Here is a 17,295-nt window from a genome sequence, read left to right as displayed (position 1 = left end):
TATTCACTCACTTTTTAGCTTTCGAAATTCCAAAGGCCTTGGTTATTCTGGACATTTTGTTGGGAACTGTTTGATTGTGACTTTCCTCAAGGCAAAAGATAAAGGATTCCAACATTGCGTGAAGTATGAGTTCAAGCCTAACAAGGTCAGTATCTGGTTGCCCATTTATATGTTGTGAAGTCTGATATAGTGGTATTTTAAAGGTTACTAACTTGAGTATCTTCTTGTAAATCCGACATCCAATAGAGCATAACAAGGTTATTATAAATAGCATATACCATGGATGGGCAGGATTTTTTGGGGCTAAAAATTCTGCCCACCTAGACTGGCGGGCCATGTAGGTGTGACATTAAAAGTTACGTTTATGAACAGAATTTTATTTACAGTGTTACAAAAGCAAGAGTAGAAAACAAAGCCCTGTGCGAAAATTAAATTCAATCGCAATCTCGACAACTTTTTTGGGCCATTTTTTAGCTGAGACATCAAAATTTGGTTTTAGTTTGGTTGTAGCAGCATCAGGCGGCCCAGATTGAATTCCCCAACGAGCTATAGTTTGCCCATGTCAGGCATACCAATGCATATCAGATATAGAATTGTCAAATATAAGTCACACGAGCAAAGATCGATTTTCAAATCTCTACATCCATTCCAGTGGCATATGGTGACCATTGTTCACATTTACAATCGGTGGAGAACTAGCGAAGTGAAATGTTATGCAAACGGGCAATTGGTGTCAACGGCTGAGATGAACTGGTGTGTCGGGGCAAATGAGGTTAGTATACGCTAAATAATAAAATTTTGGTACTCCCAAAAATGTGAACCAAGATGGCGGACACCTGAACATAGTATGTGTACCAGGTCAGGGTCAGGCCATAATCACAGGTGCAAATTCTACGGGAGTCACTTGGCTAGTCCCCGAACTTATAATAGTACGTTTTACACATACTACATTCCAGTGTCCACCATCTTGGTACACATATTTTGGGAGAAAAAATTTTGTTGATGTACTTGAAGATGCACTTACCACAAAAATGTGAAACTTAAAAGTTTTTTTTTAAGAAAATAGGAACAAATATTTGTTTTTTTTTATTAACTGCTGTTTGGTGTCAATCGCTAAACTGGTGTGTCAAGGTTTGTAAATATGCCTATTGATGTTTTATTGGTATTTTATATTTTCAATTCAGATTCTAATTTAAATCCTAATCGAAACACATTTTCATCTGCTGTCAAGTACTTCGACATTTGGTGGACAACACAATCTTGGGCTCAATCGTAAACGGCATTGGTTCGTCATAGGATTGATCCACATTATCACCTCTCCTCTTCCTCAAGATAAATGTGAAAATCCTAATCCCTTAACTACTGTCGTGGTCCCAAAACCTTTATTCAAGCATTCTTATGTAAACATAATTAATCATATTAACAACTCGTTATTCTTTTTGCAGCAATTCGACAAATGTTTTCTCGGATCGGCGGAAACAACTGGCGACGATCTCCGAGTATTTAGTGGGAAAATGGCTGCTGTGTATGTCTTCAGTGAAGCTCTCAATCCATCACAAGTCTACGCCATTTATCAACTCGGCCCCGATTATAAGGTTAGGACTATAAAGTGTATAAAGGTTAGAATTATAAAGTGTATAGGCTCGCCACAGCACCTCTGGTTACCCTATGTGGTTTCGCAGGTTTGAATCTCATGCTGGGTTAATTATGTGCGAGAGGATTGTTGGACTCTTGAACCGCTTGTCTGCTCAGTGGCTTGATAGTTTTCGCCTGCTGAAACACCATTCAGCTTTTCTCAATTATCTCCACCCATGCATGTAATTTCTGATTCATTAAACATAAAAATTATCCTTCACCTATACTTTCACTTTTCAGTCTCTGATAAATATATTTGGAAAGTTCAAACTAGAATGTTCCAGCAACATACTGTACGTTTCTTGAAAGTCTTGAAAAAATAGTTTTTTTACAATAAGTTTTCTGCTTCTAACAATGATCTATATAAGTAGCAACTGCATATAAGAAGCTGCTATGTTTTGAAAAGCCCGGATTCCGCTTTAGCTTTGTCTATCCAATTTGTTACACCCTGGTGCCTGGTTCAAGCACTGATAAGTAGACTTGGACACACACACACATATCAGCAATACCTAGTTTATACGGACATTTTTTATGATAAATTAATGATATGACAAACCATGGCCTTTCGTCCGGTTACCAACCAATGGAGGACATGGGACTAGTTAGCCAGTTATTTGTTTCAGCATTTTATAATAGATTTATTTTTTGTTACTTACACATAATCAATTTAAATTCCCGACAGAAAGCGATCGCCTACTTGCAAACCATTGAAAGTACCGCGCTACGGCGACTAGAAGTCCAGCAATCCTTTTGTATATAGTTGTCTCTCATAGGTTTTGAACCTGTGAAGTCCAGCATATTATATGCAGGGTTGTCCAAAATGGATCAAAGTATTCGAATACCTCTTCGGCTGATTTTCGAATAATTTTAAATGATAGCCACTTTTCGGCGTATACACGATGCTTCGTTTTCGCGGGAATCTTCAAATGAATTATTGTGCTTTGTCATGTATCTGAATGACGATAAAATGGAATCGGCAGTTTGATTGTTTATATTCTCTGCCAGCGTGCGTCGAAACTTATTGTCATGCAAATTCCTCCATACAATATAGATAAGCTTCTTTTATTTAATTTTATTTTCGAATGTATTCGAAATTTCATTTTCGAAAATGATAATTTCGAATGTATTCGAAATAGTGAACTATCAGGTATTGGCCATCCCTGATTATATATTTTTTTCTTCTTACAGAATCAATTCAAGTTCCCTGCTGAAAGCGATCGCCTGCTTGCGAACCACCATAGAAAAGTACTTTACGAAGACAGTAAACTAAGCGAACATTTAATGATGGCTTATAACCCGAAAGCAACTGACGGACAACTTTGTCTCGAATCGTCTCCGAGACCTCCGAATAAAGATGGTGTTGCTCATAGATGGTTTGTCCATAGTCCTCATGCTTTGATGCTGCATGTAAGTTATTGGTTTCTGTTATACTGTACTTGAAATGCATAGGAGAGGATTTTATGTTTATACTGGAGAAATATAGGTATACTGTGATTTGATGGGTGTAGACCAAAACCAAAAAACCAAAACTGGCTGTAACCAAAGAGAAGTGGGGTTATCACTGTGGCTGTATCTGAGTTTGATATTTTTCATGGGAAATGGAACCTGAGTCATATTTCAAAACCAAAATTCTGAATTGCCAGGAATCATAATTTCATACTTTCAATGGTGAAATTGAAGTCAAACCTCGAATCTGTCTCCATTGTACAATGAAAACTGTTGCTTCGATCTTGTGGTAACATATGTGCATGGTATAACAGGAAATCACATGCCTTCCCTAATATACTGGTCACAAAATCTAGAGGTCTCAGAAATCAGGGTTTCGAAAAATCTCAGTGTTGAGACCGAGTTGAAGATTGCACAGATACCCAATCCTGATGGATTCCATTATAATATGACACAAAAAGCCTGTTCTCAATAGCCTTCAATATTTTGTGTAATTTTTACTTAAATGATAAAATCATTAATATAAATTGTTCACCTATGTCCAAGAAATTCAAAATTGCATTTTGGGAGGTTGCAAAATTTGAGTTAGTTTGATGACATTATTATTTGGTAACCGTATTGTTACTATACAAGAAACATCACACGTTCCAGCAACAAAATATTTTTCGATGGGGGTTGGTGTTAATTTTGAATATTCTTTAACTTCATGCACTAATCTCTGATATTCAAATTCCAGGGAGTAAAAGCTGTGGTCACTCACTCAATTCACTGCGCTCTTCATTCTGTGGGTGGAATCGATGTTCTTTACCCGTTGCTCTCACAACTCAACTATAAACAACCTGACGGTGATATTGATGACACTGTTTGGTGAGTTTTTTTTGTGTGTGAGATATTAGGGGAGAGAGGAAGGCTTGTAAGACGGCATAAGCATGTTAGGCCTGATATAGCATGCCAGATTTTGCTGTTTATTTATTATTCATGGGTACTTATATATACAGGGGTTCCATCGATCTGGAACCAAAAATAAGGACGACTGGAAAAATTTCTGCATTGTGAGCAGAAATAGCTGGCTTTCCTATGGGCTCCAGGTTAAAGTCACAATTACAGACGTCAGAGTGTGTGAAGCACTTACCTTCAAGTTTTGTTTAACTTTGAATTCTATCCCGTACTCGTTCGGAAAACGTTCTTACGTTTGCTCATTTTTAAATTTAGGCTAAAATAATCACCACCACGACAAAACCTAAGGATTGACACACTAACAATGCTTCATGCCTAATTATGCCTTGCTTTTTTGTGTTTCAAATAAGATTGTGTTTCTTTTATGATGCCACAATTAAGCTTTAGCGATAAGACAAACGACACAAGGCTTCTATTATGAAGTCCAAATAAGACAAAATAAGAACACGCAAGCCAAAAATAAGGACGCAAGCTAAAAATAAGCCAAAAGTAAGGACAAACCTTAGAAGTAAGGATATATATGTATATATATGACATCTGGCACAAGCTGTTGTTTGACATCTCACACAGATCATTTACCAGGGCTGAAATTTTGCTGTTATTCATTTTACTTTTGTGTCCATATTTTTGAGCATTGATCTCTTTGTTTTTTATTCTCTTCAATATCCCGGTCTGACAATACTCAAATTCATCATAAGGGAGTTCCATATCGTCTTTGTCATTAACTGGACTTGAGTTAGAATCAATTCACCATTTATCAAAAACTTGATATGGCTCCAATCACCTAAATGACCCAGTCGAGTCAGCTTGAACTGACTTACATGGCTAACGACTTGGGATTTATAGAATTAATCACGGAACAATCCTTCCACCATCACACCATGCCCTGAATTCAGTGGCGTAGCCAGGGGGTGGTTTTGCGGTTCGAAACACCCCCCCCCCCTCGAAATGTAAGAAAAATAAAATCATTTGTCTGTATCATAGAATGCTTAAAATGCGATTGGACCCGCTAGCAGTTTCGATCTAACTTGGCGCAAAAAAAAATTTTCAGAACCCCCCCCTTTGAAAATTTCTGGCTACTCCCCATAATCGTTTTTTATTTTTCAGCCTTACAATATTGAAATTCATTCTCCAACTCATGAAAGGATCTTTCAAAACTCAGCAACAGATCCTGCAAGGAAAAGGATTCTTGGTCATCGGATATTTTCTTGAAAAAGCCAGTAAACAACATATTACAAGTATGTCCATGCTCATGTTTTTCAACGTTTTCGACCAGAATCTTTCTGTTTCCTCAATGTCTACTCAATTTATTATACTCTGGGTGTGGTAATAGACATCGGATTTAAACTTGAAATATTCAACTTGTTACTTATCGATTTTAATCGGTAAGTATGTTGATAGGTATTTGTCCGTCTGTCTGTCTGTTAGATGCACGCGATATCTCACGAAAACGAGGTTGAATCTGCTCCAAATTTTGCATGTGCATTCATCATATCTCGGAACAGAAGTCTATTGATTTTGGGCGAATTAGGTCGTATAATTAGCGAGTTATTAAAAAATTAGTGATGGGACACAAGGTGTCACTATGGAGTAAGAGCGCTGTTTAATGGGATCCCCTAACTTTTGATCGATAAGTCCTCGGTCTCTGACCGATATTCTCAGCTTTAACTTTAGCGGTTTTGTTATTTTATCCAAATTTATATCCGTGAAAACTATAGTCATAATTTCCGCAGTAACAAGTGGGCCGGATGGAACGCTTCAGTGGGCCGAACCCGGCCCGTGGGCTGTAATTTGCCCACCTTGAGTTGAAGAGTGGGAAATAGGATTAGAGCGCAGTTATCCCATGATGACAATAACCTGGACAGCATGTAAAAATGAGAACAACAGGGTTTCTCAAACTTTTAGTGTTATGGAGCCTGTGAAGAGGATGACTATTATTTACAGATTCCACCATAAATTTATAAAAAAAAGAAACAAAAAGAACACTTTAATTAAAACAAGGCGGTAACCTTTCGACGCTACCGTTGTTAATTTTTATTAATGCCGTTATTGCTTCTTTGGACAGTTACAAAATTAGCCAAGTCCGTATTTTAATAAGCGAACGAATACCTCGCGGAGCCCCTAAGTTTCTCACTAAGCCCTGAAGCTCAGTATGGAGCACTTTGAAAACCTATGCACCAAGGGATGGCAGTTTCTTTACATTTGAACCCACGTACATTTGAACCAACGACAAGTGCACCTGCATACTATTGCACATATAGAAATTTTTTTTTGTTCTACGGATATTTGAACCCATACTAACCCTAACCCATGGGTTTTAGCACCCGCATATAGATTGAACCCCTGGATATACACATGGGTTCAAATGTACGTGGGTTCAAATGTACGGTCACCGGGAATGGCATCCTAATTTGTTCTAATTTTACATTCAAACGCATTGTTGCTTTTCCACATTCTTACAACATTTTTAAACAATATATAAGGGAATGCTGGCCTAATCGCTGACTATGTTGGCATGTTAAACTGTCAGGTTCAAATTCCATGAGTAAAAATTTGAAAACACATAATTGAAACTTTTTTGAAAGTATTGAATCCTCTTTCTACATAATACTAATTTTATTGGTGGCCTCTTGTTTGCTCCCTTGTTCAGGGCGAATGTCGTGAATAAACGCTGCACCTCTTTAAATGCTTGAAAGCCCCCCCCCCCCCACCCCACCTATCGTTAGATATCAGTGGCTGCCTGTGTACAGTATCTTGTTCATAGCGCAAAAAGTGATTGAGTGTCGAAAACAAAAATTTTAATATTATACTCATTATTTTTCTTTCAGTGGACGTGTTAGAGATCCTCTTGGCAATCTCAAAATACTTGGATACATTACAGAACAACGTGCCATTATTGAGACAATTTTGTGATCATATTTTTTTCAATCCAGCGCTGTGGATCCATACTGATCCTAAGGTGAGTATTGTATTTTTAAGAAAATTTTAGAATTAGGGTTTTTGATTGGCACATGGGCACATGGTAAGGGTTAGGACCAGTGTTCCCTTTAAAGTGTGCGCGTGTGCTCGCGCACACAGCTTTCAGAGGCTGCGCACACGCATAGATTTATTGCGCATAGACGTATTTCGATGTAATGTAACAATATTCTCGGTTAGCAGGTTGAGAAAGTTTGTTGTTGGCCCACCCATTACCCGGTTAGAACGCCAAAATTTCTTCATTGGTTTTTGCACAATTATCAGTCATTTCCACACCAAAATTTCTGCGCACACACACTACAAAAAATTAGAGCGACCATTGGTTAGGACCATCTTTACAATCACAACACTGTTATTTTGCTTGGAACAAGGCTCTACTCTAGCAGCCATTTTTTAGATAAGAGCCTACTATGGTTAATAAAGGCTAATCTAATTTGGGATTGGTCCTGACTCGGCACTTCGAATCGAATAGTTAATTATTTGAATCGCCGCCATCTTGTTCTTTCTTCTCGCCAATAGTCAAAGTGAATTCCCATTTTTTTCTTATTGAAGTCATATTTTTTTAATAGAATTATGACATATAACTATTTTCTGTAGTGATTTATTGATGAAAACTTTTTTTTATTGTGTGTGAACGCTCAGCGATCTGTCTGAGTGATGTATTTTATGTTTTCAGTAATCCATGTGTTAACAGGACCAATTACAATAAAAAAGGTACATACAATTACATATCTCCCATTGACTCCCCTCAAGTATTAGAGATTCGATTCAAAAAAAATATTCGATTCGATTCTGAAATCATCAGGTATTCGAAAATGCCCGGTTCTACTGTTCACCCATTACACTCTGGCTGAGGTGGTGTGCATGATATTTTAATCGGCCCTTCCAATCATAGCTAAGTCTGACACTTTTAACCACTATACCACGGTGCCAAGTGCCTGATCGACCAGTGGTTCTCATGAGCAAAATTGTGAGAACACTAACACAATTTGTCAAGTCTTGCACCAAACCTCATAAATAACTAGCCATCAATAAGCTATGAATAATAATAAATGGTTAAGTTAAAGTATTTTTTATTAAAAAAACATGTTGAAAGTATGGGTATGGAACGTAAATTTCCAAAATAAAGAAATGGGGGGGCTCCCGAAGTATGCGAACCAAGATGGCGGACATCGGAATGTAATATGTGTACTAGGTTAGGGTTAGGCCATAATTTTAGGTATAAATACTACGGGAGGCTTTTGGCTAGTCTTCGAACTGATAATAGGATTAAAATAAGGAAAATTGGAAAAAAATTATCGCCCAACCCTAACCTGTTACCCATGTTACGTTCCAATGTCCGCCATCTTGGTTCGCATACTTCGGGAGCACCGAAATGGGAATATCCAAAATATAGCCGGCAAAATCAAATCTAACAAATAATTTAATTTTTTATTAGCTTCATGCCCCCCAAAAACTCTCGTTTCGAAAACGGCCCTCTTGTGGGGCGCTGCACTAACATCTCAACTTTTGCATTGACAGGTACAACTCTCACTTTACACCTATCTTTCCACTGAGTTTATTGCTTCAAGTACAATGCAGACGACAGTTCGTAGAGTCAGTACTGTCTTGATCCTAATGCATTCATTGAAACATTACTACTGGGTGACCAATCCACAGGACAGATCAGGGGTCACGCCGAAAGGCCTGGGTAAGATTTTATAAAATATAGTTGCTGAGGGGTAAATACCCCTCCCCAGAGGTTCTGCCAAAGAGCCAGGGTGAAATTTCATGAAATACTTTTGCTGAGGGGTAATCCCCCCCCCCCCCCCCCCTTCCCAGTCTCCAAGCTGTCTTGAAAATTTCAAGCATTCACTGAAACATTACTTCTGGATGGTCCTACCCCCAGGACAGATCAGGGGTTACACCAAAGGGTAAGATTTTTAAGCTGTTCAATTTATAGTATTGATGAAGCAATGCTTAACTTGGCTTGGGACCCCAGGTTTAGCTGCTATCCAGCCGTGCTTTCCTCAACCAGAAGACGAGGTACTTTTCAAACATGTATTCGTGAAAAATATCCTTCCAATTCATGGTGGCTTTCTTGATCAGGTATACTGCACGAAAAATAGCTTTTGGTCGATTTTAATAGATTTAGCCTAATTTCATCCATCATAATGAAGTTTTTACCAATTTTTGAAATTGGAATTAAATGTTGATAAGCATTTGAAAAAAATGTCATCCCATGTTATGATCGTATTAGATCTCTGCTTTTAGCAAGGCTCTGAATCGTGAGGATTTGTGACGTCAGTGGTCTAAATATGTTGGGGTAATAAACTGGGGAGGCAGAACCAGAAACAATTTGGTACTGTTGCAAAGAATTCCCAGGAATAGCAGTTCCTTAACTACCAGTTGATGAGTGCATGTGATTTAAACCGGAGACCTTTAACCTCCGATACTAATATGTTTAATGTTAATACTTTATCCACCAGTAGGTTAGCTCGCCAATTATATTGCTCAGTGTTCTCTCTGTCGAGCTAAGACAAAAATATAAAAACTTTTCTTAATCAATTTCAGACGGCCCTCGGCCATCTAAAGACGAAATCCTCTCTCTTCGTGCGTTCATTCTTCTTTTCTTGAAGCAACTCGTCACACGCTCTAGTGGACTACTTGACGATGAACTGCAAGCAATCATGAGTTACCTTATTACTATGAATGAGGTATGGACCGATTTGTTATTTCTTTGAACAAGTAGTGTTTAGCCAGTGGTTTCAAACCTTTTTTGATACTACACACAATAAATACCATTGTTTCTTATGGGAAGAAAGTTTTGGTACTTGCACGAATTCGTAGTTAAACATCAATCCGGAGCATATTATGTTCGACTAGAATAGTTAACCTGGGAATTAAATTGTGGCTTGAAACAGTAGCGACTCTGATAACCCAATACTCGCAGCGACCGGAATTACGCTGTGACTCTTAAGCAGTAACAAAATATAACGAGTAAATAATAGTTAACCTGTGACCCCACCTTTGACCCAAAGCAGTAGCGAATCGTCTTGACTTGATAAATTTTTGTTTCAAATTTAATTTTGTCATGAATCTCACATTTCAAATCAAAGGATGAAAACAATCTTGAAGTTCTACAACTTCTCGTTGTGTTGATGTCTAGTATTCCAACACAGTTAGTCCTGTGTCGCTGAAATCGCTCTCATGTTCAAAAATTTTCAGAGCCTAAATGTTTTTCAACCAAGAGTTGGGGGTCAAAGCCAAGAAGCCAGGAATCCAAAGCTTATTGTAAATTTTCCCAACGGATCATAACAGAAATTAACTGGTGGGAAACAGCCCTGCTCAAAACAGTAGCGACTCTGATAACCCATTACTCGCAGCGACTCTAATGTGTGACTTACAATCCTCAGCACTAACAAAATCTAATGAGTGAATAATACAGCAAGGGCTGACAGCCTGGCTCATTGGCTTTCAAAAACCATTTTTTAAATAATAGTTACAAAATCACAGGATGAAAACAATCTCGACGTTCTCCAACTCCTTGTCGCGTTGATGTCCGAGCATTCCAGCACAGTCTGTCCCGTGTTCGACAATCATGATGGCATCGCTGTCGTGTTCAAACTTCTTGGATCAAGCTCAGAATTGATTCGAATTCATTCCATTAAATTGTTGGCATATTTTCTTCAAAATTCTAGTGACAAGTGAGTAGTTATTTTTGGTATCTTCATCACCATTTTTGTATGTTTGCTCCAAAAAGGCTTAAGGCATAAGCAGTGTTGGGTGGACTCATTTGACTCATCTGGATTTGGACCTAAGTGATCATTTATCGAAAAATGAAGTTAAGTGACTTCAAGATTAACACAGATATCCAGAGAACTTCCAAAAATAATTTGTGTGAAAAACAAATTATAGATGTTGTTATACATGATAATAATTAAATTATAGGTCAAATGTAGGTGAAATATATGTAATATCATTATTTTTCAAATCAGGGTGGTCCAGGGTTGTCAACTCCGGTGGCCACAAAATTATTTTAGCATTGTTCGCGGCCACAAATAGTGCCAAGAATAGGTAAACAGTGCAATACAATATAAACACTTTAATTGTGCAAACACATCGGTCAGTATTTGTCCTTTGTAAAGCTAAAACATGCAAAAACCACCAAAAAATCTGCAAACGTCTTTTTATATCTACATTTAGTGTAAGATTTTGGCAGAAAAGGTTTGCCAGTTGTATGTGAATCAAGATGGCGGACACCGGAACATAGTATGTGTAACAGGTTGGGGTCAGGCCATAATTTCACATACAAATAGCTAATCCCAGAACTAGTAATATAACTGAATTAAGAAAAATTGTTATAAAATTATGGCCTAACCTTAACCTGGTACACATACCACGTTCTGTTGTCCGCTATCTCCGTACGCATACTAAAGGTGTACCGCAAAAAGGTTTATGACACTAGTCAATTCAGTGACATTAGTGATGTAACAATATGTTAATAGATTTTCCTGGTTAAGTTTATGACGACACAACACCAAATGCGATTTTTTTGGTCACCCTCCTATTCCGACGCGGGCCACAGATAATGCGGCGGCGGGTCACATGTGGCCCATGGGCCTGAGTTTGGACCACCCTGATTTAAATCTTCAAACTAAGCTACAAACTCACCCTTATAACATGCTATGCCCCAATCTAGACATGTCTCTGCCTGTGAGTTTACTCAGACATCAGTCTCCTTTATTTCGTTTATGCTCATGAGCAATTTCCATGCAAAAAATATTTTTTGTTAAACACATCACAGACATCATTTTTCTATATTCTAGACGCAAGCAAGAGCTAGTCAACACTCATAGTCTATTCGTTTTGATCGGAGAACGCTTGCTGCTTCATTCCGATTCTAACACAGAACACCCGATTAGTATTTCAACATATAATGCTTTATATGAACTGCTGGTACAAGAACCTTGCACTCAAGTTTTACGAAAACCGCACGGAGAGCCAACAGCTAATACACTGATTAGGAATCCAGGTGAGTGTTTATTAGTGTCTCAAACAAGTCCCTAACCAAGGGGTGTGCAGCAGGCGGCTCACGGGCCACAACTCGGCCTGCCAAGCCATTTAGTAGGGCCCTTGTTAACACTCAGATCTTTCTCCATTAAACATTAGTCGTAATCTGACAGTTTATGTTAAAAAAAATGCTCATGTAGGTGGGAATAAATAATGTTCATTGCAGGTGTACCTGCATTAAATCTTTCGCCGTTTTGACTGTGTAGGAGTGAGTCCCCAAGCCTTGTGGGTTACAAGTTGAGTTACAGGCCGTCCGAGCCTGAGTTCGAAGTAGAGTCAATTCTCACTGGCTGTTTGACTTTTGTCCAGATCGAGCCAATGACTAGAGTTTCCTCAATACTGCTCTTGCGTCATATTATGGCAACCAAAAGCAAGGGTTCTAAAACTTTTGGTGTTATGGAGTCCAGGAGGAGATTGACCTGTATTCACAGAGCCGCAAAATGAATTTTTGAAAAAAAAAACATCGTCAATGTTCCTGAGTAAATCAAAAGCACATACTTAATGACTCGGAAGTATTTGCTGCTTTGGATTTAAAAAATATTTAGAATTTTAATAAGTAAACGAATAGCTCGCGTAGCCCTGGGACTCTGTATGAAGCACTATCATGACCTATGACCTTATCAATATAGCCTTATATATGTATTGTGCGGCATTGCCTTGATTGCTAGAAGGCAAATCAAGTCATATTAGCCGTGTTAATATGAATATTTTTGTCTAGTCATGATGAAAGTGATTGCGAATCTGCTTCGACAATTTCCTCGAGAAAACGAAGAAACAATGACTGTGCGAATTCTGTTCCTCAATGATTTGATGAGGCTTTTCAAGAATAATAGAGATAACAGAAGGTAAGTGGATGTGTGTGTTTTATATATGTGTTTTGAACATATTTATGGGGTGAACACATGTGTTCATAAGGGATAACTGGGGGTATGTGTGTTCTGAATATATTTATGGGATGAACACATGTGTGCATAAGGGATAACTGGGGGTATGTGTGTTCTGAATATATTTATGGGATGAACATGTGTGTTTGTGTGTGCATGATAAGGGATAATAGAAGGTTAGTGGATGTGTGTGCGTTCTGAATATATTTATGGAGTGAACCAATGTGTGTGTACAATGTGCATGATAAGAGATAATTGGGGATTAGTGATTGTGTGTGCTTATGTCTGTCTCTTTGTGTGTGAAAGTGTATATGACTGTACATGTGTGTGCACATGATAAGAGAAAATTGGAGGTTACTGGGTGTGTGTGCTTAAATAAGTTTTTGTGTGTGTGTGAAAGTAGTCTCCCGTAGTAGGTGCAACAAGATGACGGACATCTGAGCGTAGTATGTGTACCACAGTATCTGGTTAGGGTTAAGCCATAATTTTATTCCAATTTTCGTTATTTTAGTTACGTTTCGGATTAGCCAAGTGACACCCGTACTCGTAGTATTTGTACCTAAAATTATGGCCTAACCTGGTACACGTACTACCTTCCGTTGTCCGCTATCTTGTTGCACATACTACAAGGAGTACCTGAAAGTGTATAGAACTGTGGGGGTATCTCAGAGATATTGGGAGGTTAGCAAATATGTGATTTCTTCTGTGTGTGTGTGTGACTGCGTGTGTATGTGGTAGACTGTGTGGATTAGGGTTACTCTAAATATTTAATAAACCATTCATGACCGAGGAAGGTCATATTGGAAGGTTAATAAATATCTGTGTTTGTGTTTTATGTGTTTTCATAAGAGTATGTTATGTGAGTGTGAGAGATTGTATATCTATGTGTGTCTTAGTTCACATTTAAGAGTAGAACTCAGTAAATATGTGAGTGTGGCTGTGTTTGACTGAGAAGAGAGAATGTTGACTTGAGAGAATGTTGTTCAGTTTTTGATGAGATTTTATCACAAATATAGAATGAAAATATATGTGAGTGCACACACATAGGCTATGTGTGAAGAATGTGCAAATACATGTATTTACGTATAGGCACATGAAAGCATGTGTATGACTGAGCACACACACACACACATATACCCGAAAAGTGTGCATGTATTAATACACATATATGCGAAATGTGTATGTGTAAATTCTAATGTGACACATGTAATAAAACAACTCTCGTTTCACTTCAGAACACTTCTTCAACAATCAGTATGGCAAGATTGGATGCTTTCATCCAGTTATTTAGGGGGATTTATCTGTTTGTACCCATATATGTGTATGTGAACCATATATGTGCTATGTGTGAAGAATGTGCAAAATACATGTATATACCTATGGGCACATGAAAGCATGTGTATGACTGAACGCACACACACAAATATACCCAAAAAGTGTGCATGTGTTAATACACATATATGGGAAATGTGTACGTGTAAATTCTTATGTGACACATCACATGCAATAAAACGGTTCCCATTATTACTTTAGAACTCTCCTCCAGCAATCAGTATGGCAAGATTGGATGCTTTCATCTAGTTATCTTCATCCACAAACACAGAATGAAAGGATTTGTCAACAACTCGTTTTCAGTCTCTTCCAGATCTTGCTTTTCCATGCAATAAAGTTGGAATGGGGTGGTTGGAGGGTCTGGGTTGACACTGTTGCTATCGTACACTCAAAGGTAAGGTTGTGAGTGCTGCTATGGACCTGCGGCTAAATTATACATTATCTTCAGTATATGTGGTATAGTTGAGTGTCTTCAAAGACTCTTTTTAAAAATTTTGTTTTGTTCTCAATGGGTTCTTTCAGTTATTTTATGTGCTGCATTTAATAATAAAAAGCATACAAACAGAGGTAAAAGTAAAAAAATTGAATATTACAGTCAAAGAATTAGACAAACTTGGGATAGATTACTTCAACTCAATGTAGTGTGAAAGAATGTTGCCTAGTAACATGGCTAATGGCGCCCAGGGAATCACTCTGTGGTGTCCGTTAAGGTCCCAATTCGAGAGACGCTGCATTAATAAGTATTTATATCTCCTACCCTCACCTTAGAAGCTCTATTCTGAACTTTTTCCCATTATCTTCACAGGTGACATTCGATGCCCACAAAGCTTACTTAGAAAACATGTACAATGAATACAAGAACGCTGAAGAAATGAGCAAAAAGCTTGGCACAGTATCGGCAATCACTGGATCTATTGGACAATCTGCAGATAGAACTAGACCTGAGTCTGGAAACGGAGCAGCAGTTATTACTGAAGGTATGTGGAATATAGCTAGACCAGTGATTCTCCAAGTGGTCGCCACCTTAAAGGGCAATATATCCCCCTCGAGGGCGGAAAACTCAGGAGGGGCTGATTGCGCAATCTTGGACAGTCAAAAGTGTCCTCAAAAATTCCTCTACTCTCTAGCTCTTTGGCGAGAATGATTCTCAAAATGTTTGCCACCCTAAGGGCAGGAAGAGATACAATAGGGGGTGAAAGACATACAACGATAGCGCAATCTTGAAATGTCAAATTATAGTGGCTGCTTTGCAGAGCCTTGTTCTGATAGGATAAAATATATAAACACAGTAACATAATCTTTATATCCCTTTTAGAGAAAAAATACAAACAACTTGTTTGAGTCCAATGTGACTAGATATTTGATTCAGCTTTTTCCTGTTTTCTTTTATTTATGAGAACACTTTTCTATGACCTTTGACCTGTGTGCACATATTTGAGCACTTTTGTTTTTATTATTCCAGTTACAGAAGACATCAAAATTCCAGAACAACCAAGCCTCGAGACTGCCCAAACAGATGCCCCTACGGAAGACAGTCCAGAGAGTGAAGAGAAAGGGCAAGCTGATAAGGAAAGCAAGTCAGAAGATCAAAATAATGCTCAACAAATGGAAGAGGCAGATCAATCTGAATCTACTGAGCCTGGCATTGAAGATGCTGACAGTGGCAAGGTACCAGAAAATGATGGCAACAATGATGAAAAAGAAGACATGGCATCAGAAAATGGTGACATCACTGATGAAAAGAATGACATGGTATCAGAAAAAGGTGGCATTGATGACAAAAAGAATGGCACTGATTCTGAAAATTATGGCACTGATACAGAAAAAGATGGCACTCCTGACGAAAAGGATGGCATGGCATCTGAAAAACATGACACAAATGAAGATGCTGCCACTGGGGATAGTGAACAGCAAAAAGAGCAAGATCAAATTTCAGAAGATGGCAAAGTAGAAAATGAAGATGATCTTGGTGGCAGTGACCACGAACAAGAGGCAGAAGCCACAGAATCAGAGGCCGATGCCATGGAAGTAGAAATAGATGTTGCAGCTGAACAGAAACTTGATGATGATATTGAATCAGAAAAAGATGGTGAAGATGCCCCAAAAATTGACAGCGATGTCACAAAAACAGAAGATGCCACTGAATCTGAAACTGATGCCAGGAAACAAAATGACAATAATCAATCTGAGGGTGCTACAAAATCAGAAAAGCTTGAAGAATCTCCACAAGATGCCACTAAATCAGAAGATGCTGCCACAGAAACTGGACAAGATGCCACCAAACCTGAGGAAGGCTCGTCAATAGAAAATAAAAATGAGGTAAAAATTGAAAAAGATAAGACGTCAGACCTGGCCAGGGAAGCTGCGGTTGATGCAACAGCTTCATCTAGTGAACAGAAGCCTGCAGAGGAATCACCCAAAAAAACGACCAAGCAGGACAAATCAAATGAAGAATCTGCAATTGACCAAGCCACGAGCACAGTTACAGAGAGTGCAGGACCAAGTACTTCAACACAAGAAACCGAACAGCAGGTTTGTATATATTACTAGGATTATCCGGCGCTCAAAAAGTATGTGTACCAACATGGAGGTAACTAATTTTGTTCGCCTACTTTACATCAAGTTGTGTAAAGGGACTTAAACCTATGGGTAGGGGGTATATTGACTTGGCTAACACAGACAGTACCCGAACTTGTAGTAACAGAATTAAAATAAGAAAAATTGAATGAAATTATGGCCTAACCCTAACCTGGTGCATATGCTACAGAAACACAGAATATCCTGTAGGATCAAATCCCGATGACTGTGTGTGGCAATATTGCTGGATTCCTTGCCGTTGTAGGGTTGTTTATGAAACTGGATTGGAGGCCGTGGTTCACCATATGATTAGGTCATCTTTTTGTCATTCATCTCCCCCAGGATAAATATCCCATTTCATTAGACACTTTACACTTTCATATCTTCACTCAGGACAACTCACTACTGCTCTAAAGCATCAGTGACTTTCAGTTGA

The 17,295-nt window shown here is 38.4% G+C and overlaps 1 protein-coding gene across 4 annotated transcripts in view; it reads left to right on the top strand.

Moving 5' to 3' along the window:
• The window catches only part of LOC120341614 (lipopolysaccharide-responsive and beige-like anchor protein), an 82,171-nt gene that overhangs the window by 10,757 nt on the left and 54,119 nt on the right, over positions 1-17,295 (top strand). For 3 of the 4 annotated variants that reach the window (XM_078120327.1, XM_078120326.1, XM_078120324.1), the window contains exons 7-21: positions 19-145; positions 653-772; positions 1,446-1,595; positions 2,824-3,042; positions 3,818-3,948; positions 5,146-5,276; positions 6,867-6,997; positions 8,536-8,704; positions 9,568-9,710; positions 10,510-10,700; positions 11,823-12,028; positions 12,785-12,911; positions 14,484-14,676; positions 15,088-15,259; positions 15,745-16,814. In XM_078120327.1, the coding sequence (XP_077976453.1) occupies positions 19-145; positions 653-772; positions 1,446-1,595; positions 2,824-3,042; positions 3,818-3,948; positions 5,146-5,276; positions 6,867-6,997; positions 8,536-8,704; positions 9,568-9,710; positions 10,510-10,700; positions 11,823-12,028; positions 12,785-12,911; positions 14,484-14,676; positions 15,088-15,259; positions 15,745-16,814 (3,280 nt within the window). Of the gene's footprint in view, positions 1-18; positions 146-652; positions 773-1,445; positions 1,596-2,823; positions 3,043-3,817; positions 3,949-5,145; positions 5,277-6,866; positions 6,998-8,535; positions 8,705-9,567; positions 9,711-10,509; positions 10,701-11,822; positions 12,029-12,784; positions 12,912-14,185; positions 14,238-14,483; positions 14,677-15,087; positions 15,260-15,744; positions 16,815-17,295 lie in introns of all 4 variants that reach the window. The other variant, XM_078120325.1, reaches the window with a different exon arrangement.

The sequence above is a fragment of the Styela clava genome, chromosome 14 (genome assembly GCF_964204865.1).
Source record: "Styela clava chromosome 14, kaStyClav1.hap1.2, whole genome shotgun sequence".
Lineage (NCBI taxonomy): Eukaryota > Metazoa > Chordata > Ascidiacea > Stolidobranchia > Styelidae > Styela > Styela clava.
This window is presented reverse-complemented; position numbering and strand designations above follow the sequence as displayed.